At 55.6% G+C, this 22,566-nt stretch overlaps 5 protein-coding genes across 8 annotated transcripts in view; 3 read left to right on the forward strand and 2 right to left on the reverse strand.

The window, feature by feature from the left end:
• The window catches only part of LOC127600757 (proteinase-activated receptor 4-like), a 38,473-nt gene that overhangs the window by 12,376 nt on the left and 3,531 nt on the right, over positions 1-22,566 (forward strand). The gene's annotated exons all lie outside the window — the stretch shown is intronic.
• Positions 925-4,420, forward strand: rnf4 (ring finger protein 4). Of its 2 annotated transcripts, XM_052065689.1 has the most exons (8): positions 925-1,161; positions 1,375-1,401; positions 1,998-2,199; positions 2,284-2,366; positions 2,762-2,774; positions 2,851-2,977; positions 3,670-3,721; positions 3,811-4,420. In XM_052065689.1, the coding sequence occupies exons 1-8, from the start codon at positions 1,063-1,065 to the stop codon at positions 3,958-3,960; spliced, it is 753 nt and encodes a 250-aa protein (XP_051921649.1). In that variant the 5' UTR covers positions 925-1,062; the 3' UTR covers positions 3,961-4,420. The 2 variants fall into 2 exon arrangements, with proteins under 2 accessions (XP_051921649.1, XP_051921652.1); XM_052065692.1 differs by lacking the exon at positions 1,375-1,401 and having other exon boundaries at positions 926-1,161.
• Positions 5,012-7,887, forward strand: sqstm1 (sequestosome 1). Its single transcript, XM_052065529.1, has 8 exons — positions 5,012-5,343; positions 5,453-5,548; positions 6,283-6,533; positions 6,615-6,699; positions 6,768-6,824; positions 6,919-7,031; positions 7,274-7,499; positions 7,578-7,887. The coding sequence occupies exons 1-8, from the start codon at positions 5,175-5,177 to the stop codon at positions 7,733-7,735; spliced, it is 1,155 nt and encodes a 384-aa protein (XP_051921489.1). The 5' UTR covers positions 5,012-5,174; the 3' UTR covers positions 7,736-7,887.
• LOC127600595 (TBC1 domain family member 9B-like) lies at positions 9,290-16,942 on the reverse strand. The gene is given in 22 exon segments (XM_052065281.1): positions 9,290-10,496; positions 10,612-10,697; positions 10,767-10,820; positions 11,201-11,269; positions 11,341-11,406; positions 11,487-11,730; positions 11,812-11,880; positions 11,958-12,056; positions 12,499-12,628; positions 12,694-12,776; positions 12,837-13,039; positions 13,263-13,380; positions 13,444-13,658; positions 13,754-13,904; positions 14,067-14,277; positions 14,279-14,469; positions 14,867-15,074; positions 15,141-15,399; positions 15,484-15,715; positions 15,794-15,912; positions 15,981-16,091; positions 16,678-16,942. Coding segments are annotated over 22 exon segments (3,540 nt in total). The 5' UTR covers positions 16,796-16,942; the 3' UTR covers positions 9,290-9,992.
• Positions 17,533-22,556, reverse strand: rnf130 (ring finger protein 130). 3 transcript variants are annotated; one of them, XM_052065432.1, is made up of 9 exons: positions 22,343-22,556; positions 21,471-21,780; positions 21,166-21,357; positions 20,822-21,072; positions 20,671-20,742; positions 20,509-20,591; positions 20,213-20,309; positions 19,939-20,137; positions 17,533-19,228 (listed from the first exon to the last, which is right to left on the reverse strand). In XM_052065432.1, exons 1-9 carry the CDS (start codon positions 22,553-22,555, stop codon positions 19,140-19,142), a joined length of 1,506 nt encoding a protein of 501 aa, XP_051921392.1. In that variant the 5' UTR covers position 22,556; the 3' UTR covers positions 17,533-19,139. The 3 variants fall into 3 exon arrangements, with proteins under 3 accessions (XP_051921392.1, XP_051921382.1, XP_051921371.1); XM_052065422.1 differs by having other exon boundaries at positions 17,533-19,073; positions 19,110-19,228; positions 19,939-20,309; XM_052065411.1 differs by having other exon boundaries at positions 19,939-20,309.

Here is a 22,566-nt window from a genome sequence, read left to right on the forward strand (position 1 = left end):
TAAGTCCAGGATTTAAAAAAAAAGACCCGTGCACATAAATAAGCATATGACAGTTACAACAAGTCACAAGACATAACATGTAATGTGAGGGCGGATGGATGGGAAAGGGTGGGGGGGGGGGGCTGCCACGACGCAGCTTGTCTGACCAGCTGCACGGTCACCGAGCGCTCTGCAGATAATTCTATGTCGCGGGGGGGAAAAAGAATGGAACGATGAAGGTGTTGAGGAATGGGAGCTGTCAATTTGCTCTCTGCCCTCCTTGGACACGGGTTCTTTTATCTCTCGAGAAGGTGGAAGAAGACCCAACACCACGTCCTCTTTTCTTCAGTTGATCGATCGAATCGAGTCCGTGGCCGCATCCCTTCACTGGCGCCGATCAGCCAAATCCTCAATTCCAACTTCTCACCGTTGTCGTCGATCGTACGGAGACGCTCCAGAACCGCAATTGCGGTTGAGCTCGGTCACCGCTTGAGTCCGAGAGTTGGACATTCGCGCTGGACCATCGAGAACGACCGGCAGCTTCCGATAAAGCCGCTCCCGTCGGTTGGATTTTGCGATGTAACAGGAAACTGCTAACACCAAACTGCAGCATACCTGCTCTCAGACGGCCGATAATGTAAATGTAATGTTTTAGAAATAGAAAATGATATTCTCACATGCACTTTTGACGGGGATTGATTGAAATTCACGTTTGTGACTGTAAGCCGCCACTCATATCATTGAATACATATCATAAGGACGTTCGTGATCTTTTTTACACAAACGAACAGAACGCATGCTTCCAAAACCAAACTCAACTAAGTGTCCTTTCCCCCCCAAAAAAGCTTTCAAGGACGTCCTTCGGTGGCGGCACGGGGTCCTCCTTTCAGCCGTTTCCGCCCATTGCCTTTGGACGCCTTCCTCCAGACCGGCAGGGCGGCGCTGTCGCGCTCTGCGGACCACAAGAGAAGGAGCGTGAGCCGGACGGAACGAGCCTTAGCGTGAGTCTCGGGACGGAAAGCGGGCGGGAGAATTCGCGAACGTCTCGGCATTGTCGCGACCGTGGCTGGCCGTCTCTGACTGATGTCCGCTCTCGACGCTCCCACTGAAAGCGTTCCCCCGCCAAGCAACGTTCGACGACGGGCGGAAACGACGAAGCCAAGCGGAGCACCGACGCGGGCGGTGAGTGACTGCGAGAAGCGGCGCGCCACTGCAACTTTTTCTATTTTATCGTCGAGCTTGCTTGGTGTCTACTCCTTTTCATTACATTTTTCAACGGTCTTTGCGAGACTTTTTTGGGGGGGGGGTACACCATTTTGCGGCAGAAAGTGCCAGATTAATCTACCTTGATTTGTGTTTTGTACAAGATACTGAATGTGTCTTGTGTGTCTTCAGCGTTCTCCTCCTGCTATGAGTAATGCTGTAAGTTGACACACTTGCAATCGATCGTTCAAAAGCAGGGGTGCCACCTGGAGCAAACTCCAGGCCCGAGCCCGCTCAAACCGTTGGGGATGCACGAGAACTATCGAACGGATCCTTCCGGGCGATGGTGATTTCGCAATGCATTGAAAGCCGCCTCACGTGCACTCTCTAAAGCAGGCGTGTCCAGCTCCGGGCAGGAGGGCCACCGTCCTGCCACCATCCTGCCACCGTCCTGCCTGTTTTTCCATCCCTCCCGCCTGCAGCACACCCGATTCAGATCATCGGCTCCGAAGCGGCATTTGAAGCACCCTGATGATTTGAATCAAGTGCGTTGCTCCCGGGAGAGCCGCAAAACCGGCAGGACGGCGGCCCTTGGGGACCGACTTTGGTCACCCCTGCTCTAAAGTTTGCCCGGCGACCGGCACTTCAAGAGTTGTCTGACCGCGCGGCTTTCATTTTCCCACAGCGGCCGAATGAAGCGGGGCTCAATTTCATGATGTGGCCGCTGAAATAGATGATGGGTCGGACACCTTGTCGACGTGCTTCTCATTTTCAAGCGTGTTATATGGGAAAGGATATCGGTGTGTTTTTTTTAGGCGCGGAGGAAGAGAAGGAGTGCGGGGAGCCCGCTGGCGTCCGGCTGCCCCAAAGGCCGCGGCCGCGCTCCCGCCGGCAGAGCGGCCCGCGCTAACGCAAGGGCGAACGCTAGCGGGGTGGCCAGCGGAAGAGCCGGCCCCCCGGGGGTCCCGGCTCCCGCCGCCGGGGAGACCATCGACGTGATGGACAACCTGGAGGACAGTGAGTCACGTGACCAATCCGAAGACGCCCCATTTGAGAGGCTCGCGTACTTGTGATGGATAACGCGCTCTTGTTGCCGTTCAGGCGTCGAGGAGGTGGTGGATCTGACATCCGAGGCGGCGGAAGCGTCGCATGTTGTCGACCTCACCAGCGGCGACTCTGTCCTGGTGAATAACAACACACGCACGCACATTGTGCACGCGCTGGTAGGGAAGCCCCCCCAGTCTCCCACCCCCACCCAGGGCTGGGCCATGATCGATTTGGATGAGTTGGGCGGGAATGTGCCTCTCCGAACGCAGCCTTCGTTCAAAGCCAAGTCCACTGAAGTTGGGACCTTGCGTGAACCAGAATTCAACCATTTGCAAATCATCTTAAGCTCCGTTTGATTGCATCCACGCCCAAGACGAGCAAACGTTATGCGAAGGCGTTAACCAGCCGGCCAGCCCTTTGATCTCGCACCGCGCCGGCAGTCTCAATGCATTGTGGCGCGCTCCAACTAACTCCTCCTCCTCCTCTTCTTCCCGTCGCTGCCGTCACGTGGCCGACCGCCGCGCTGCCCCAGCTGGTGGATGAAGGTACGGCTCGTCCCCGCCGTCGGACGTTTGGCGCATGCGAGGACTTGCCGTGATGCCGCCCGTGTCCGCCCATCAGGTCCTCAGAGCAGGGGAAACGCCCCCGGAGAAAGTTACGTCGTCAGCAGCGATGATGACGACGAGGCCCCGCCTCCCGTGCCCGGCGCCGACGTCTCGTCCTCGCCTCAGACGCGGCGCCCCAGCAGGTGACAAAGCGCGCCCGTCGTCGTGTTCCCCGCCGTCGCCGCAGGCGAATATGGGTCCAATCCAGCCCCCAGTCATGTCACACACCGAAAACGGATGCTTGATCCAGGTCGTAGACGGGTCCCACCTCATTAGTCCCCCCAGGAAAAATCCTGATTCTGTGGAGAGCAAATTCCATGGCTTGAAAGGAGATTTTTTTTGTTGGGGGTGGGGGGGCACACCTCCCTAAAACGACCAGTGAAAACGCAAATGGAAATGTACTCAGAGATTTTTATTTTTTAAGGACATTATCTGCAAACTCCCTGCGACCTTCTGGTTTGAAAATAAGTGTCGACTATGCCAGAGCGCGCCATGTTGTGTGCAGTGTGGGGCAAATCTTATGCTGCTGCGGGGCTTGAAAACTCCAAATGTCATCATCTGCCCCCCTTGCCCCGATTCCTGCGGCGACTAACCCCTCCGCGATTTGCAGCCATAGCCCGGAGAAGGATTGTGTCTCTCTCACACGCGCGTGTCCCCAGAGAGCAAAGCAGTCAAATGCAGCTCATGGCCACTAGGTGGGGCTTCAGCGCCATTTCAAGACTGCCCGTGAAATGCAGCCCTCCCACATGTGCCTGGAAAACAGACGCAAAAGTCCACGTTGGAGACTGGTCCCTGGCAGCAGGTGGACTAAGTAAGTGTGCGTGTGTGTGTTCAGGATGACACCGGGAACCATCAGCTGTCCGGTGTGCATGGACACGTACTCGGAGGTGAGAGCGGCCACCCGCGAAGCCGCACGTACGTGTGCCGTGTGCTGCATCAGGCTCACGTGGTTGTTGTTGTTGTTGTTGCGGCGCAGATGGTGGAGAGCGGGCGTCTGGTGGTGTCCACCAAGTGCGGTCACGTCTTCTGCAGCCAGTGCCTGCGTGACGCCCTGCGCCGCTCGCTCACGTGCCCGACGTGCCGCAAACGCCTCACGCCTCGCCAGTACCACCCCCTCTACATCTGAGCGCCGACGCCTTGCACTTTGTTGGCTTTTGTTTGGACCGGTCTCATGTATACGTTTGTGTTGCGCACGTCAAGATGGCGCCGCCTGCACCCTCCAACCGGGAGCGAGCGGTCACCCGACCGGAAGGACCGGACCGACGGGAAACTCGAGCGGGCGGAATGTTCCGGAAAGCTCAAAGGCGGGGCCTTTCTCTTCACTCGTCACCACGTGATAAAAACATTCTCTGAGTCAGGCATGACTAAGGCGGAGAAAGGTCATATTGAAGACGTGAATATGACTTCAGAGCAAAAGGGTGACAAAATGTTTGGGGTAAAAAATAAATGAAAGGGTTTGTTGTTGTTTTTTTTTTCTTTTTTTAATAAAACGTCACCACCACCACCCTGTGCATCATTCCCACTTCAAACTGATGCAATGTTCACTTGTCTACATAAAATGGTTCTATTGCTCGTCATTTCATCAACTTGCCTGCTGTCGTTTCATTTTCAAGCTTTTTCTATTTTTCTACTTTAAAATCACCCTTCGATTGCTTGGAAGAAACTTTAAATGGTTTGACTCATTGTGTCGGGACCTTGGTTACATTTCAAATTGTTCAGTGGAAAATTTCAGCCTCTGGCCATCAACTATGAAAGCAGACTCATTATCTTTTGTGTCAAATCCAAATCAAATTGGCGAACATCGGTCCTGTTTTTTTACTACATTATAGCGATGGAAATTTAAATTTCGATGAAAAGAATTGTTAGTTGCAGCCCCAAAAGACTCAGTGATTTGATTGAAAAAAACAACTTTTAAACTATGAATGCGATGGGTAGGATGAGTCGCTAAACAAGGCATTTGACAGCGTGTGGTTATCAAAAAGAAATTGCAATCGTTGTTTGTTGTTAGCGTTAGCATGACGAGCGAATTTTTGGGCGATCGTGTCACATGAGGCGCGGGGAATCCCCGGATTGGAAAAAAAAACGCTTCGTCATCCTCCGGCTTTCTCATTGGTCTACGTGGGCGGGGCTGGAGCGCTGAACCTATCGGCCGTCATGTAAATATTGGTGACGCTCAACCCGGAAGTGGCCGAGACAAGTCGCGCAACAGGATTTAAAAGCTGCGTCACAAAGTGCCCGAGTCGATTCTACGACGACGAACGGAAGAAGCGCGAGCAGAGCAGCAGCAGCAGCAGCAGCAGCAGCAGAAGAAAAACAAAGAACAGAAGCAGCGGCCAAAAAATGTCGGTGACGGTGAAGGCTTACCTGCTGGGCAAAGAGGAGTCGGTTCGGGAGATTCGCCGCTTCCTGGTGGGGCAAGACGCGGTCGGAAGCTTCGAACATCTGTGCGACAAAACTTGTCAGATATTCTCCGGACTCAAGAAGACCGCCTTCAACATGTACTACAAAGGTCGGACAGCGCAGGCTGATTTGTTGATGTCGTTTTTGTTTGTGTTTTTTTCCTTCGGGCCTCGCTCAGCAAAGTTTGATCGTTGACCTCTGTTTTGGCTTTTGACCAGACTGCGAAGGGGACCTGGTGGCCTTCTCGTCGGATGACGAGCTCGCCATGGGCGTGGCCTGCATGAAGGATGACGTCTTCCGGGTTTTCATCAAAGGTAAACGGACACAAATCAAAACGTCGTCGTCACCGTCACCATCCCAAAGTCCCAAACCGCCAACCGCATTTCACACGGACCGTTTATAAAAAGCCAACCGCAGTATGAGTCGGAATGTTCAGCCAACGATCTCTTCATAGATATATCATGATGTATGTCTGTTTTCGTAACGTAAAATATCTAAAGATATGAATCTTTTCGTACATTCTAAAAAATATCAATGCATATTGATGTTTTAATTTACATTTTACAAATGTGTTTATGTATTTATTAATGTTTTTTTTAATTTTAATTCCTTTGAGTATATTTTTTTCTTGTTAGATCATTTACATGAGAAAAAAAAAGAAATCTTAAGTGCCTGTATATATTTTCCATTCAGCTGTTTAAGAGTAAAGCTTTGCTCCGCGCATTGAAATATGAAAAGCTATTTTGATCAACGTTTCCCTGCTGAATGTGTGCAAATTAGTGATGTGTCATCTCGTTGAGTGGTTCATAAATGGGGAGTCGAAGCGCGTCTTGATGACGTCAATGGTGACGTTTGAAGCCTCACGAAGGGGGTGTACCACGTGACTGATACATTTTCCTGTCCACATGATGGCGTAGTCGACGAAACGATTCATCTTGAGGCCCCGACGTGTGTGTGCGCACGCGCATTTCCCCGCAGGGCTTGACTGCTTTATGGGGCTTCATTTTGCCATCACTCGTGCAAATGTCGCGCATGTTTGTGTTTCCAGAGAAGAGAGAGCACCGTCGTGACTTCCCGATTCAAGCCTTTCCCCCCAATGCGTTTGCGGCGGCGGCGGCCCCTCCCCCACCCCACCTGGGCGGCGTGCACCCCAACGTGACGTGCGACGGTTGCGAAGGCCCGGTCGCGGGCGTGCGCTTCAAGTGCAGCGTGTGTCCCGACTACGACCTTTGCTCGGCTTGCCAGGTCCAAGGGAAGCACACCGAGCACCCCCTGCTGCCAATCTGGCACCCTCTGCAGGTCGGCATCGCCCACTAGACTTCTCGCGTTGCGCTTTTTGTGTGCGCGCGAGCTCATGTGCCGTGCGCGCCGTTTTATCAGGCGCTGTTCCCGCGGGGAAAGCTGCTGAAGAAGATGCGGCACTGCGGCAGGAGCCAGAAGTGTGCCAGAGGCGGCGCCCCCGCCGGTCAGTGCCTTGGTTGTTCATGTGTTCATCCTTAGCCGCGTGGGCTCATCTGTGACCTTTGACCGCAGACCTCAGCTTCCTGAAGAACGTTGGTGAGGGCGTGGCGGCCATGCTGAGCCCGCTAGGTGAGTGGCATGTTGCCGCGCAGCCGTCGGGACGGAAAGTGATTCGTTTTTTTTGTTTTTTTTTTGTCGTCGTCGTCGTCGTGGTCGCGCGCAGGCATCGACGTTGACATTGACGTGGAGCACCAGGGCCAAAGGACCAAGGTGACCAGTCAGGATGAAGGAGAGGGGGAGGTGGGCGGAGCTGAGGGCGACGCTCAGCCCAGAAAGGTCAGACTCGCCTTTTTGCCGCAATTGTATCATGTTCGCCACTCGGGAATGATGAACGATTTCACTTTGGCAAGAACTGTGTGCCGGGCCGCCAAGGACTCGTGGCATGCATGTGGCTTTGGGTCGTTCATCATTCCCAAGTCCCCAATCGCGATGTTGGGATTTGGGTGGGGTTTATCATTTATAATTATGGAGCCCAAAAGTCAGACGTGGATGCCGTGGCGCTCTTTTGCCGACGTCAGGCTTCAGCCGCTGCCGCAACAGACTTGGATGAAGAGTGGACTCACGTCAGCTGCAAGGAGGTGGACCCGTCCAGCGGCGAACTGCAATCGTTGCTGCAGGAGGACAAGCCGGATCTGGACGGGGACCAGAACCTCAAGGGGGACTTGAACCGCGACGCTCCTGCCGAGTTCCAGAAGGCTCCTTCGGGCTTGAAGGCGGCAGCTCTGTACCCTCACCTTCCTCCGGGTAACGTCTCGCCTCCCGCCCCCGCCCCCGCTAAATTTTAGGCCTGCTTAGCTAACGTGTGCCTCCTCCTTCCCCCAGAGGCGGACCCCCGCCTGATCGAGTCTCTGAGTCACATGTTGTCCATGGGCTTCACCGACGAGGGCGGCTGGCTGACCCGTCTCTTGCAGGCCAAAGATTTTGACATCGGCGCCGCCCTGGACGCCATCCAGTATGCCAAGAAGCCCCGCCCGCACTGATGCCAGCGCTTCGCCTCATAGCACACTTGTACGCGTCACGGCGCATGCGACGGCGTCGGATGAAAAGCGGCCATGGCTAATAGTCCAGTCGGTACACTCTGTCATCACAATATTCGCTTGACACTCAATAAAAACGCTTTGCTCAGCTTGAATGTTTTTGGTTTTCTTTGAACTAGACAACATGAAGCTTGCAAACTTTGCATGAAATAACCGCGCAATTTTATGCAGGTGGAGGCCCACGTTTTCCTCAGAGGCTCGCGTCAAAATCTTCCCTGCTGTCAAACATGGAGCAAGGGGGGTACAGGGGGCGGGGTCACACGACAGGCGCCCCAAAAAATGACCATGTATAGTAAGGCGTTTTAAGCCCCAAAAAACGACCATATATAGTAAGGCGTTTTTGGCCGAAAAAAACGGCTAAAAACCCCTTACTATACATGGTCGTTTTTTTTCAGCTAAAAACGCCTTACTATACATGGTCATTTTTTGGGGGGGGCTAAAAATGCCTTACTATACATGGTCGTTTTTTTTCAGCTAAAAACACCTTACTATACATGGTCGTTTTTTGGGGGCTAAAAACGCCTTACTATACATGGACATTTTTTTCAGTAAAAAACGCCTTACTATACATGGTCGTTTTTTGGGGGCTAAAAATGCCTTACTATACATGGTCGTTTTTTTTCAGCTAAAAACGCCTTACTATACATGGTCGTTTTTTGGGGGCTAAAAATGCCTTACTATACATGGTCGTTTTTTTTCGGCCAAAAACGCCTTACTATACATGGACATTTTTTTCGGTAAAAAACGCCTTACTATACATGGTCGTTTTTTTCGGCTAAAAACGCCTTACTATACATGGTCATTTTTTGGGGGGGGGCTAAAAACGCCTTACTATACATGGTCGTTTTTTTTTCGGCTAACAACGCCTTATTATACATGGTCATTTTTTTTCGGCTAAAAAACGTATTACTATACATGGTTGGTTTTTTCGGACAAAAATGCCTTACTATACATGGTCGTTTTTTTTTCGGCTAACAACGCCTTATTATACATGGACATTTTTTTCGGTAAAAAACGCCTTACTATACATGGTCGTTTTTTTTCGGCCAAAAACGCCTTACTATACATGGTCGTTTTTTTTCGGCCAAAAACGCCTTACTATACATGGACATTTTTTGGGGGGGCTAAAAACGCCTTACTATACATGGTCGTTTTTTTTCGGCTAACAACGCCTTATTATACATGGTTGTTTTTTTTCGGACAAAAATGCCTTACTCTACATGGTCGTCACATGTCGTCACAGAAATGAATAGCATTGATTACTAACGAGATTTTTTTAAAAGGTGATTTATTGATTATTCATTAGACATCGTGACAGGATGGATGAATAAAAAGTCAAAGGTTTACAAAAGAATAAAATCTGCTGGTTCATCAATGTTCCGATGCATATTCACGTGCACAATACAGTGCTCCACATTTAGTTGTCAAATTTCAGTCGCTTCGTGATTAAAACATCAATTGAGGTTTTCCATCCAACGGGAAACAAGATCGCATCTCTTTCACATTAAAAAAAAAAGACTTTCTTCTTTGCAAAGCAAAATGCATTTTCAACATTCTGTTCCTTTTCTCCAAAACACAAATTGTGAGCAAGAAAAATCTTGATCATACAGTCGGGAAAAAAAAAAAAACAAAGAAAACTACAGAACCATACTGCTGCCACACCAGAAAAAAACGTTCAGTAAGAGTTGATAAATTTCACAAAAAAAAAAAATAATTTGAAACAGCAGGCCTTATTATTTTAATACTGACTTTCTGCTTACAGGCAGTAGCAAGTTGATTTTGAAGACACGAGAAGAACTTTGCTCCTGAGCTGAAGCGCAAGAAATGGCTTGCTTTGGTTTTTTTCCCACCGCGGTAGTTAAACGTTGTCGATTAAAACACGAAAATGCGCCGTCAATCACATTCCAACTTGATTGTGTAGAAATGTGAAATTCAGCAAGCTATCATGTGATGCTGACGTGACATTTATCGCCGAAAGGGACAGTGAACTCGGCACGAGAAAATGTGAAATGATTTGCGTTATGACGTGAGATTTATCATCTCCCTCCCGTCTTGTATAGCAGCAGTATGCTTTCATCGTAAATATGTTGATTTATTTGTAGGATTAATGTTCAAAAGGCCTCAAAACGTACGGCCGCCCCCCCACCCCCCTCCTGTTTTAGGATGACCTTCTAGCGAAAGCTCGGGAAGGTGCCAGGGGTCAAGGGTCACCTCGCTCGCGGTCCGAGGAGGCGGAGCTGCTCTGCTGCTCCACCGACGGTCGCGTCCGGTGCGCGGCCATCCGGGCCCGGATGTCCCTTTTCCTCTCAAAGTAGTCCACCAGCGCCGGCTCCGTCAGCACGGACGCCAGGACCTGCTCGAAGGTGACGGACCAATCGGCGTCGGCGCGCTCGCCCGGCCGCCGCCTAGGCGTCGGCCGCTCGTCGTCGCTCGTCGCGGAGTACGACGACGCCGACGCCTCGTCGCCGGTCTCCCCCTCGCCGGCGGCCTCCTCCGGGCGGTCGTCGGGCGAAAGCTCCGCCGCGAGGGGTGAGGCGGCCCGCAGTGCGGCAGCCGTCTTGTCGCCGTTGTTGAATTTCTTGCCGACTTCGCCGATGCGCAGCAGCAGACTGGCGACGGTGGCGATGGCGTGGTACAGCTGCTGCTCGTCGCGCTCCTCGCTGAACATGTTGTAGAGCGTCTTACACAGTTCGATGAACTGCTCCTACAAATGCAATCAATCGTCGAACGAGGGATTAGTGTTTCATGATGTGTTGGGGAAGAAGAAGACCCCCCCCACCCCCAAATAGGACGGCCAGCGTCAATGGCGACGTGCTGACCTGGTTCATCCGAGGAAGATCTTTGATGGATTCCTGCCTGGGCTCCTTCTCCTTGGCCCACATCCGCAGGTAGTACCTGTAGTCCTCTACCGGTCAAAGGTCCAAGGTCAGGGCCTCCGTGGGCTCAGTCAAACGGAGGGCGGCGCAACCGTTACCTTTCTTCTCCTCGCCGCCGCTAACGTCGCCGGACTCCGCGTTGGCCTCTTCACCTGCACACCATAGCATCGTCAACCATGTCATCATGGAGTTGGTGACCCGGTTCGGCGTGCGCCCCCACCTCCTGCCCCAAGTCAGCTCGCAGGGTCAGGCCCCGGAGCGCCCGTAAAACCTCATGAGGATGAAAGCGCTCCGTTGTGCAAGTCAAATCTTGCCCAGGCACCACCCACAGCAGCCTGCCTAATCTGCCCATGTTTGTTTTCTTTCTCTTGCCATACTGGGGGTGTTGTTAATATTTGCTAAGTGGGGGCTCTTTTGTGAGCTCCTGAATTGGGACTCGTCGTCATCATTGTCCATTCATGTCATCCCAAGCAAACCTGCAGCTTCCGGAGTGGGAAGAAGAAAGAGAAGAGGCGGCAGAAGCCACTCGAACCTTTTGCCGCGTCTTCAGTGAAGAAGTCGGCGGCCTCCGGAGCGGACTCGGCCTCTTCGGGACACAGAGCTGACGCGCAAACAAAGGATGACATCGATGCGCTTTGGTCCATTCAGTCGGTCAACGCAGACGCGCCTTACCGGGCGGCAGGTGGAGCTTGTAGAGCAGCTTGAGCTTGTCGGTCATGTCGCCGTGGTACATCCCGCCTGCAAAGAAAGACAACAAAGAGCGAGAGGCGCCGCCACGGGCGGGGCGGGGCGGCCCGCGCGGCCCCAAGTCCACTCACTGAGCGCCGTGACCAGCTCCTTGAAGTTGACCAGGCCGTCGCCGTCGCGGTCCAGGGTCCTGAAGAGTCGGGCGGCCAGGACGGGGGCGTGGCCGGCGCAGCGCCAGGCGGCCAGGGCGCACAGAAGCTGCGAGAATTGAGCGCCGTCGATGCGGTACTGCTCCAGGTAGGGCAGGCTGGGGTCGTGGCGCGCCGCCGCCGAGCCGCCGGAGGAGCCCCAGTAGCGGCTGCTCATGTGCTGGGCCTGAAAGGAGCGCGGGCCGCCTTCAAGGCCCGCCCGCCGCGCCGCCGCGCCGAGCAAGCGGCCCACCTCGACGGCTCCCACCTTAAACAGGCAGTAGAGCTCATCCAGCTCCTCGATATCGAAGGCCGACTCGGTCATCATGGCTCGCACCTGCGCGCACAACACTTTAACCCGTTAGCCTGTTAGCCCGTTAGCCCGCTAGCCCCTTAGCCAGAGACACGGCTCACCACGCTCCGTTTGGTCGTGTCCTCCAGCGACTGGATGACCTTTAACCTCTGCTTGAACCTCATCTGCTCGATGACGTCGGCGCGAAGGCCGCCGAACTTCTGCTCGCACAAGTCAGCCAAACGGCGGCGGGTTAGCCGCAGCCGCGCGGAGCCCGGCCGTCACCGCCGGCCGCTTTCTTTGCGCCGTTGGCGGCGCGCCGCGGCCATCCGAAATTCATCTGAGCCGAGCGTTGGCGCATCCTCGACGGTCGGTTCATTCAAGCCCAAAGGGGGAATAGACGCTCAGTAGCCATTAGCATTTTGACCTCCCTTTTACCCCGGCCGAATCTCCCCCCCCTCCCACCTCCGCCAACATCGACCATTAACGTCTGGGAGACAAGACTCGTCCCCCCGCCGCCCCCGAGCTTTTTACTTTAGACTTGTAGGCTAGGCTTTTGCTTATATCGAGTTTGAACAAGCTTAGGGAAAGTCCCGGCGGTGAACCAACTACGATTGGGACGCTCCAAAAGTGACATCGCCGTCATCATGGTTGCGATCTGACCTCGTAGGAGGACCTGATGAGGTCAAAGACGTCGATCTCGGGCGGCGGCCGGTCTCCGCCGGTGAGGAGGGCGTGCAAGTGGGGCACGGGCGGCGTGGCCATCTGCTTGTTCACCACGTGGTCCAGGTACCTAGACGGGGGGCGGGCGGGCGGCTGTCACAAGCGGCACGCCAAGCGCTCGACGGCGACGGCTACCTTCCCAGGACCGTCATGGCTTCGCCCTCGTCGTTGCAGGCCAACAAGGCGTCCATGTTATCGTGGAGCACCGCCAGCGCCACCTGCGGGCGGCACGGGGAGCGTCAGCCCCCGCGGCGGGGCAGTGACAGCGACGGGCCTACCTGGAAGATGACTTTGATGCCCTCGTAGAAGAAGCAGTCGACCAGGAGCACGGCGCTGTCGAAGGGCATGACGGACAGGAAGAGGGTGAGGAACCACGACAGGCTGATGGTGGAGATGACGCCCAGCTCCCGCATGTGCTCGTACAAGAGGGGCAGGAAGGCCTGGGTCAGGTCTTCAAACACCCCCTGGTCCACCAGAGCGCCTGCAAAGACGCGCGGGTCAAAGACGGCGGGTCAGCCGCCGGGGCGACTCAAGTCTCTGGAGAAGAAGGGACGGGGGCGGTTGCAGAATGAGGGAGAACGTGGGCGCGCTGGCTGCGAGAAGACTTTTTTTTCCCAATCGGGGACTCTCCAGCGTGCGTATGGGCCGGGGCGGGGATCTCCATGGGGTGCGGGTACGAGCGGCGGGTGTTCCGGCGTACCCACCCACGACCCTGGTGTTGTAGTAGTCGGGCAGCATGCGCTCGCAGAGCGCCACCAGCAGCCAGAAGGCCTCCTCCTCGCTGCAGTAGAGCAGCAGCACCGACGTCACGATGTTCATGGCCTGGGGGGGGAGCGCAGGCGTCAGTGGCCCGACCCGACCCGGCCGAGCGGAGGCTCCGCCCACCTGGCAGTAGCCGATGCCCGGGTTCCTGTGGGCGTAGGCGGTGAGGACGCGGCGCAGGGCGGCGATGCCCGTCTCGTTCTGGAAGGCTCGGTGCTCGGGCATGGAGCGGTGGAGGTCCCGCTCGATCTCCTCCGCGGCCAAAGAGCTCAGGCCCGCCGCCCGCTCCGCCAGCTCGCCGTAGTAGCCCACGTGCGCCGACATCTGGTTCTGCGCCCCTGATGGAAGGAAAAGGGAACAACGTGCGAGGGGGGGGGGGAGCAAAAGCGGAGGAGAGCGAGGGGGAACGAGGAGGAGCGGGCCCAGGGCCTACCTGAGAAGAGCAACCAGAGTTCTCCTCGAAGCTTCTCGGGAATGCCGCCGAGCACCAGTTCTCGGCTTCTGGCCGTCCTGTACATGCAGACCCCGCGGCCAAACTCCGAGAAGTGGATGTTCCACGCTTCCTCCTTCATCTTCTCCTTCATCTGACGTGCGAGCAACCGCGGGGACACACGACGTGACGTGAGCTCCAGCAAACGGCCCCAACGTCGGCCCTCAAGCGGTACGCGTTTCTTTCCGCCGTCCCAGACGGGGTCGAACGAATCCGCTCGGATCAAACGGAAGCCCGCGCCAGTGGTTGGACTCACAGCTTTGGGTCCCAGGTCCTCGGGCGCATCTTGACGGTAAAGCTGCAGAAGCCCCCGCGTGGCTGTGGGCACGTCAGAGTGGCGCCGGTGCTGCTGGCGGGACCGAAGGACGGCGTGAGCAAAGACCTTCATCGCGTGACCGGTGCCAAAGCCCCGCGGATCAATCAAAGGAATCGGATCCATTTGCCTTTTCACCGACTCCCGGGGGTCTTACCGCGGCCGCCGCGGGAGCGACGTCCCCCCGCGGGTCGTCCGGCGTCCTCTGCAGGAAGTCGGAGATGCGCTGGACCAGGAAGTCTCGATCTTTCAGGTTGGCGAACAGGAAGTTCATTTTGTTTTTGGTGCTGATGGACACGGGACACGGAAGGACGTTGCTGCTGTCCGCCTTCTCCACCACGGACACCTGGGGGGCCGAGCCACACGGCGGTCAAGCGCATCGGCCTCCTTGCGGGTTTTTCGCTAGAACCTCGAAAGGATTCCCCGACAATCTCGCATGCAAATTCCCGCTCGCAAGGATGGACAGCTAATGGCTAGCTAGCATCGGTGGCTTGAGGGGGGCGGAGCAACCTTCGCTCGGGGAAGGGAAACCAAACGTATCCGACGGGACCGCTGTGCCGGCCTTTTCCACTCCTCGCCGAAGGGTCGCCGCCGCAGCGGCTTTCCCGCGACGCTCTCCGTCCTGCGGGGAACCTTCGGCGCAGTTGAAGACGGCAAAAGGCACACGCGACGGTCCCGCCGGACACGTTATTCGGGAGAAACGTCCGCGAGCACATGTGGAAAGGTGTGCACTGGAGTCGGACCTCTGTGAGCGGGATGATGAGCTGGCACAGGTCTTCTTGCCGGCTGGCGAAGCAGACGTAGTTGTTGGAGATGAAAAGCTGGCCCGCCACGTGCGTCTTGGCGAAGGGCGTCCACAGCGTGCAGTCCGTGTGGCCGTCCAGGCGCTCGTCCGCCGTCAGGCGGAAGGTGCTGCGGTAGCGCTCGTTCTTGGCCCGGGCGTCCAGATCCCTGTCCGCCAAACACCGCCGGCTCAGCAACCCCACATTTCGGCGTACCGGCAAAAGACGGCCGCACCTCTTGAGGACGGAGACGTTCTTGAGGGCCTTGCGGGGCTTGGGCAGCGAGCGGTCGGCGGCGAAGGCCTGGTTGTCCAGCAGCTGCCGCATGGCCAGGTTGGCCAGCTGCTCCATCAGCTTGAAGGCGTCGCCCACGTCCAGGAACATGGAGAAGAAGTGCTCCCCCGCGCGAGTGCTGACGCAGACGCTCTCGGGGAACAGCAGGCTGGCGTTCCTCTCCAGCCGGGTCACCTCCGTCCACTGGACCACCACCGTCACTGCCGGACAAAGACCGCTCTTTGCACCTGGCCGGCGGAGCCAGCGCTCCCGCCGGCGGAGCCAGCGCTCCCGCCGTCTCCTACCTTCCTTGCCCAGCAGGAAGGAGTAGAAGCACAGGTGGTTGACGGACAGGTAGAGCCAGCCCTGCCGCGGCACGCGACCTTTCCAGTAGCTGCACGAGTAATAGTTGACCAGCTTCTCCTCTTCGGGCATCCCGAACAGCTTGCGCATCTTCAGCTGGGCTTCCTGGAACTTGCCGCAATCCTCCTCCTGCCCGTCGCCCGGCGTCGCCCGCTTCTCCTCGGCGATCAGACCCTACGATTTGAGCGGCCCCCCCACCCCCGGGTGGCGCTCAGTACGCGTCAGAGAAAGAGCGGCCCGGCGGCGACGTACAGAAATCTTGCCCCTGACGAAGGTCGTGACGTCAGAGTCGTTGTCGAAGGCGGCGACCGTCTGCAGCAGGTTGGCCTCCAGCCAATCCCAGTGCTCCGTGATCTCCTTGCGCGAGGAACCTACGAGACCAGGCCCCGGGGTCAAACGCCGGCCGGGGGCCGGGCGAGCGGCCGGCCGTGGGACTCACCGCAGGCCACGTTCCAGAAGATCTGCGAGTCGGCCGTCTGGAGGAGGATCCTGTAGGGGGCCACCCTGGCGCTGGAGTCCAGAACCACGTCCAGAGTCCCCACCAGCAGACCTGCACGCGACAACCGCCTCGTTGTCACACGGCACTGCGTCCTTTTCTTCCTCTTTTACGCAATTGGAATACAAAGAGTGGCGGCGGCGTTCCTTCCCCTTGATCGCGCTTGAACAAAAGCGCACATGACTCGCTTGACAAGTTTGTTTTCACATCTCTAAATGACCTCTCTGAGCTCATCCGCCCCTGCACACCTGCCCCGCGCCTCAGGTCTGTGGACCGGACATCATTAGAAGTAAATAAAGGAACTAAAGTGAGGCTCAGAGGGGATGGAGCCTTTTCTGTTGCTGCATTCGACTCAGCATGACTTTGATTTGTTCTTGATTTTATTCTTTGGTGCTTTCTAGCGCCTTTTATTACCGATTTGTCTTACTGTTTATTGAGCGTGTTCAATTGCTCCATGTACAGCACTTTGGATGCAGCGATGGCTGTTTGAAAGTGCTCCACAAATACTCTTGACTTGACTTTGCTAAGAAAAAAAAGCATCGAGAAGACAAAGAAGGAACAGAAAACAAAATGGGAGAAGGCAAAGAAGGAAAGGACAAGCAGTGAGACTGTCATGGTCAAGAAAAGGAGGAGGACGGACCGGAGAGCCCCCCTCCGCGGCCGTGTCCCCGCCGCCGCTGAAGGATGAAGAACGGGTTGGCTCGCTCGGAAACCCAGAGCGGGCCGGCCAGCAGAACCTCTTCCGGGTGGATCCACATGCTCCCCTCCGCGGCGGTTCGCTTGGTTCGTCTCTCGGGTGGCGCTCGTCGGGAAGAGCGGAGGGCCGCGGACGCCGACGCCGTTGTTTTGCTGGCGTTTCCCCCGCGGTCTGCTGACTGCGCATCACTTCCGGGTTGACGCGTCGACACGCCCCCGGCGTGCTACGTCACCGACGGTTAACCCCTTCACTACCACCCAAAGTGAAGCGCCCGCTTGTCGCGGGGCCCGTCAAAAACGCTTCATGTGCGCGGATTTGTTCCGTTCGACAGCTGTGACTAAAAACAACAGCGCCGACGCTCTCGGAAAATATCAAGGCCGCAGTGTTTGGCACCTGATGGGCACGAAGCTTTCGGACTATCGGGAAATCACGTGCACAACACCGCCTACCTCTTCGACCCCTGAAAATATCCAAACGATCCAATCTTTTCGATTTTATGGGCAGTGGAAGACCGTCATGGCCGACATATCTCAAAGGTTGCTGCGAGCGTTTGGATATTTTCAGACATTGACGTGGGCCTCGGTAGATGTTTGCACACGAATTGGGGTGGCGAACGGTTCTAACATTAAACACCGGTGAGATTTTTTTTTTTGGTTTACATGACGCGTTTTAGACCGAAAACAAACTTGAAAACTGCGTGCTGTGCTCTCAACGTAGTATAGAACTTCGGGAAGAGAACGCGATCACTTATTTGAAACCCAAAGAATATGCACTTTATAAGAAGGACCAACCGCTGGGTTTTATTTGAAATATTCCATCCGTAGGTGTTGCTTTATTTTAATGTATTTTTTTTTTAATTTTGAGGTGACTTGTTGGCTTATTCGTCGTGATTATCACGTACAGTATTTGTATTCTATGAAATGTCGGCTTGAGGTTTTGGTGACTCCAAATCCAGCGGCGGGGGGCAATGCGATCACACCGACAGGGGTCAACTTGAGCGGCATTTTAATAGCGACACACTACCAAGAAACTACAGTACATCAATTCCGTGTTTCGTGCACGCAGACACGTCACGCCGTTTGTAGCCGAGTTTGTCCTCATATTGTACAACAAACGTCCAGTCATCAAATGATTGACGTTATCGTGGAAACGATTCCACCTTCCCGTCTCGGTCGAAGGCTCGTTGAATCGCAGTTCAAGAAGTCCCGATTTGGCCCCCCATCAAACTTGGAGCAATCGCACGCCTCCCATCGGCCTTGCGCTGGCAACTCGAAACTCGGTTGCGATCTGGTTCTCCCGACTACATGTGCAAATGCGAGTATTGGTCGTGGAGTTTGTACGCTTTGGCTCGCGGTTGTCGTAGGCTGCGGAATGTGCATTTTCTCACGATATTGCGCCTTAGATTGTATACTTTTGGCTTCATGGCGTTTCGATGCTACTCATTCAATGGATCGGCCCCCCGCCGCCCTCAAAGCTTCGCTCGGCGCGTTCATACGGCCGAGATGCCGTCGGGGGGGGGACGAAAGGATGTTGTCGAGCTAGTTAGCGGTTAGCGGCTAGGCTAATGAGCAATGTAGCACGCGAATGTCATATTCCGAAGCCAATTCAACGCCCGCGTTCCCTTTGTCTTCCTACGCTAACACGAGTTCAACTTTGTCCTTTTTTTTCAATTTTGTCCTTTGTGCAAATCTCAGCTTGTAGTAGTTGCGCTGAGCGTGGCTAACGTTGGGCAGAAGGGGGGTTAGCATTGAAAGGTGAGCCCGCTTTCCCTTTTGGACGGCCGTAGCGACGTGACAACGGGGAACACCGTCGCGGCAGAGGGTGGTCGCGGGGGCGGATGGAAGTTCTGCTTCTGGTCTCGGGATTATTCAGCGCTTGCTTCAAAGCGCCAGCGGTTCGGATTCTTTGGTCGTGATCCAGCTGCAGTCGCGTCCGCTGGCCAACGTTCAGGCACTCTGGAATTCGGGCAATTGGCTTTTCTAATAAGGAACAAAACACTGGAAGAACAAGTGGCGGATCCTCGAGACGGGGCCCTCGTCCCCCCCAAACCCGGGAAACATGCCGCGAACCATTTGAAATGGAAAACGAGGACCCGCAAGTGCGAGCGCAACTTCACAGAGCCTTGATGAACATAGAACCTACCGAGGAATTACGTTTTTCATGGAAGATTCAGGGCTTGGCTTTTTCTTCTGCTCCCAAAGCCGGTGTGAGCAGATCCACAGTGATCCGCTTCATCTACAACACTTTGGAGTTCTCGAGTCCACTGTCATTACGCAGGTCAAAACCTTTGTGTTTACGTGCTTGTGTGTCTGTGTGTGTGTGTGTGTGTGTGTGTGTGTGTGTGTGTGTGTGTGTGTGTGTGTGTGTGTGAGGAGGAGGCGGAGGGGTTGCCACGGTGCCGGCCCTCAGGACTTGTCATCGAAGAGGTCCAGTGGGGCCTGAAGGTCCGGCAGCTCCGTGCGAGGCGGAGGCGTCGACGTGAAGAAGTGACCACCTGCACGCACGCAAACAAAATCTTTTGCTTTCAAAATTTGAAATTCCAAATTATGCACATTGTTTCTTTCTACATCTCAAAATTTCCACAGAAAAATATATTTTTAAAAAATGTGGTCTAAAAAAAGGTCAACATTAAAGAAAATCTGTAAAAATAATTGCGAAAGCTTCAGTGTATTGAAAATTCTCCCAAATCTGGAGTAACATTAATCATCACCCCAAAAAAGTCAAAAATCTGACAAATACATTTCAACCTAAAAAGTAAATAAAGAATCACCCAAGGTTAGTTTTTTTGTGTGTGTGTGGGCGGGGGGGCAGTTTTATGAATTAAAGACTTGAATTGAGGAACTGCTTTCCAAGTTTGCGGGGAAATTCTATTCATTGATTGATTTTTGCAGGTTAATAGCAGCGCCCTGAAGCAAGGATTTTATTCATCAATAAAAATGTCAGCCTTCCAAATGAAAATGTGTTTTTCTTCCTCGAATCCAAAGTTTCGTCTATTGACATTGTGCGTTTCGGCAAACTTGATTCTCTTGCAAAGCGAAATGGATGTCCTTTTGGCACCTCATTCTCAGTTTTTGCAATTTAACGCCTTTTGTTGAGGCACAAATTTTGACCGGCCCAGATGCGATGTTTTTTCGAGTGCAGCCATCCCAAATCCATCGACACACACACAAAAAGAAGCGTATGTGCCTGACGGCCCGACCTTACCGGTGCCGGCGATGGCGATGTCAGCGGGGGAGCGGGGCGGGGCCTCCGGGCAGGGCGGGCTCAGTGGCTCCAGGCTGACGGCGGGCCCGCCCCCGCCGCCGCCGCGCTGGGCGAGCGACGCCCTCGGGCCGACGGGCGCCAGACTCCCACCGGAGCGCTCCGCGTCCGCCGCCTCGCCGTCCGCGCACGGGACGCCGCTCTGCACGGCAAAGGCACGCCACGTTGCCGACGCGACGTCGGGATCCGGCGCGCGGCGGCGGGGACGCCGACTCACCGCGACGCCGAGGGCCTTGAGGATGTTGAGCTTGCACATGGGACACGTGCAGTGCTCGTTGAGCCACGGATCCACGCACGTCTTGTGGAACACGTGCCTGAACACACACAATGCGCGCGACAGCGTCAGCTTGTGACATTAGGCTCGGGCGCCATCTTGTGGCATTTTACAGTAAGACACCAAAACGTCGGGGGAGGGTGCCAAAGCAAACAACTTTTCTCCCCTGAAAGCCTTCTTGGGGGCACGCTTGGTTTTGGGGCCTTCGCTACGTGGCCCCCGGCCATCGGGCGACTCACTCGCAGGGAAGGATGCGGACGACGTCGTTCAGCTGGTACGCTTCGATGCAAACGGCACAGTGGTTGAAGTCGGGGTCCGTCTCCTACGCACACGGGCGCACGTTTCAATTCAAGGCCGCGTGTGAAAGAAACGCGCATATAATGTACACGCGCTGATTTCACCTTATCTCCTTTCTTCACCGTCCTGGTGCTCAACTTGCCGATGGCCTTCTTGGCTGCATCGCCCAGACGACGCTGACGTCAGACCAACAGAAGACGCATCGTTAGGACGCGCCCGCATATGCATGAGGGCGGGGCAGGCGGGCACACGTACGTGGCCGCGGTGGGGCGCCGCGCCGTATCGTATCTTCTGGATGAAGTAGAAGATGAGCCACGCGGAGGAGATGATCATGAGGACGATGAAGGAGATGGACACAAAGACCAGCGAGCCGCGGTTGACGCTCTTGATGGGAATGCGCTGACCCACCACGACCGTCACCACCACGCTCAGATTCCTCTCCAGCTGGGCCAGGATGTCTTTGCCGTACCTTTCCGTGATCATCACCGCCACCGTGTCGCCCGTACCTGAAGGCGACGCCAATGCCGGGTGAGGCCCCAGGCACCCCCGGGCTTTTTGCCGAGTGTGGCTCATCTTAGCCGGCTAGCGTAAGCGCTGACCTTCATGGCCCATCTTGACGGTCTTGTTGGTGGAGTTGTTGTAGATGAGCACGGCGGAGGCGTTGAAGGCGGCCGCCTTCAGGATTTTCTCCTTGAAGGTGCAGTTTCCTCTCTGCAGCAGCGCCACCCACTGGACGCCGCGAGGAGGAGCCGCAAAGCGCGTGCGGGGGTCGCAGCCCTGACGATCCACCGCTGGACACAAAAGGGCGGATGAGCGTGCGCGAGACCACCTACCGCGCGCATTTCTTTGGACGCAAATTGTTTCTCGACGTTCGTTTGCGTCCGCGGTCGGCGTGCGGGCTCACCTCCGTGGCGCGGCGCGGGCGTGACCACGACTAAGGCGCGGGCGTCGACTTTGGGCGAGTTCTGCCCGTAGGTGCCGTCTTCGCTGCTCATGACGTGGACGGCGTGCCCCCGCGCGTCCACGGCCGTGGCGTTGACCGTGGCGCTCACGTACTCCTCCGACGCCAAGACGACGCCGGCGCGGTCCGGGCGGCCCGCCCCCGCCCGCCGGCTCTGGACCAGGATCAGCAGCAGCAGCAGCGGCGGCAGCAGCGCCGAGGGGACGCGGAGCCCGGTCCGGCCGAAGGACGTCATGCTCCCCTCATCCAAAAACTGTCGGCAGGCAAAAACAAAAGGTGCAATCCGAATCCTCCTTGTTGGCCAACAATGTCGGAATTGGATTCTCGTCATTGAGTATTTTGGATTGACTTCAAGCTGTCGGAAGCCTCGCAACTCAACTCGAGTGCGTTTCGCGAGCACTTTCACACCGAGAACAAATCCGAGTCAAATGCCAAAGTCTCAACAGTAAGTAGGTCCACTACTCCGATTTCTGACGTTTACCAGAAAACGTCCAGCAAGGCTGTCAGGTGACTTTCTACGCGTCCTCCACCTCTTGGTGTTGTTCCGCATGACACTTTGGCATTTGGCGACCCTTTCCACGGGGGTCCTCCAATTTTGGCGCATGTCAATGCCTTGAGACGCCCTACGGCGAACCGACGCGTGACTTCTCCTTCAGTGCGGGTGGACGGACGACCTCTTCATCATCCTCATCAGGCCTGCTGACGTTGCGCGCGCGCGTTTGTGTGTGTGTTTGTCGCGTAGCTTCGCGTGAGGAAGAGCTCCAAAACACCCCCCCCCCATCAGATTCCGTTTAAGGGGCCCGTATACGACTTACGTCTTTGTCGTAGCGCGTGCAGACGGACGCACGGGCGGCCTTCCTTCCTGGTGTCTCTGGAGACGCGTCCTGGCCGGTGGGGGGTGTGGGGGTCCTCAAATCCTCGCTCTGGTCGTCGTGAGGGGCCTCGTCAAGCCGTGTTTTGGTTCCGCTAACCACCGAGCGCTGCGGAAGCTCCAACCGGATCGGCTGTGACGCAGCGCGCATGCGCATACAATTTCTTG

The sequence above is a fragment of the Hippocampus zosterae genome, chromosome 1, assembly GCF_025434085.1.
Source record: "Hippocampus zosterae strain Florida chromosome 1, ASM2543408v3, whole genome shotgun sequence".
NCBI classification, from domain to species: Eukaryota; Metazoa; Chordata; class Actinopteri; order Syngnathiformes; family Syngnathidae; genus Hippocampus; species Hippocampus zosterae.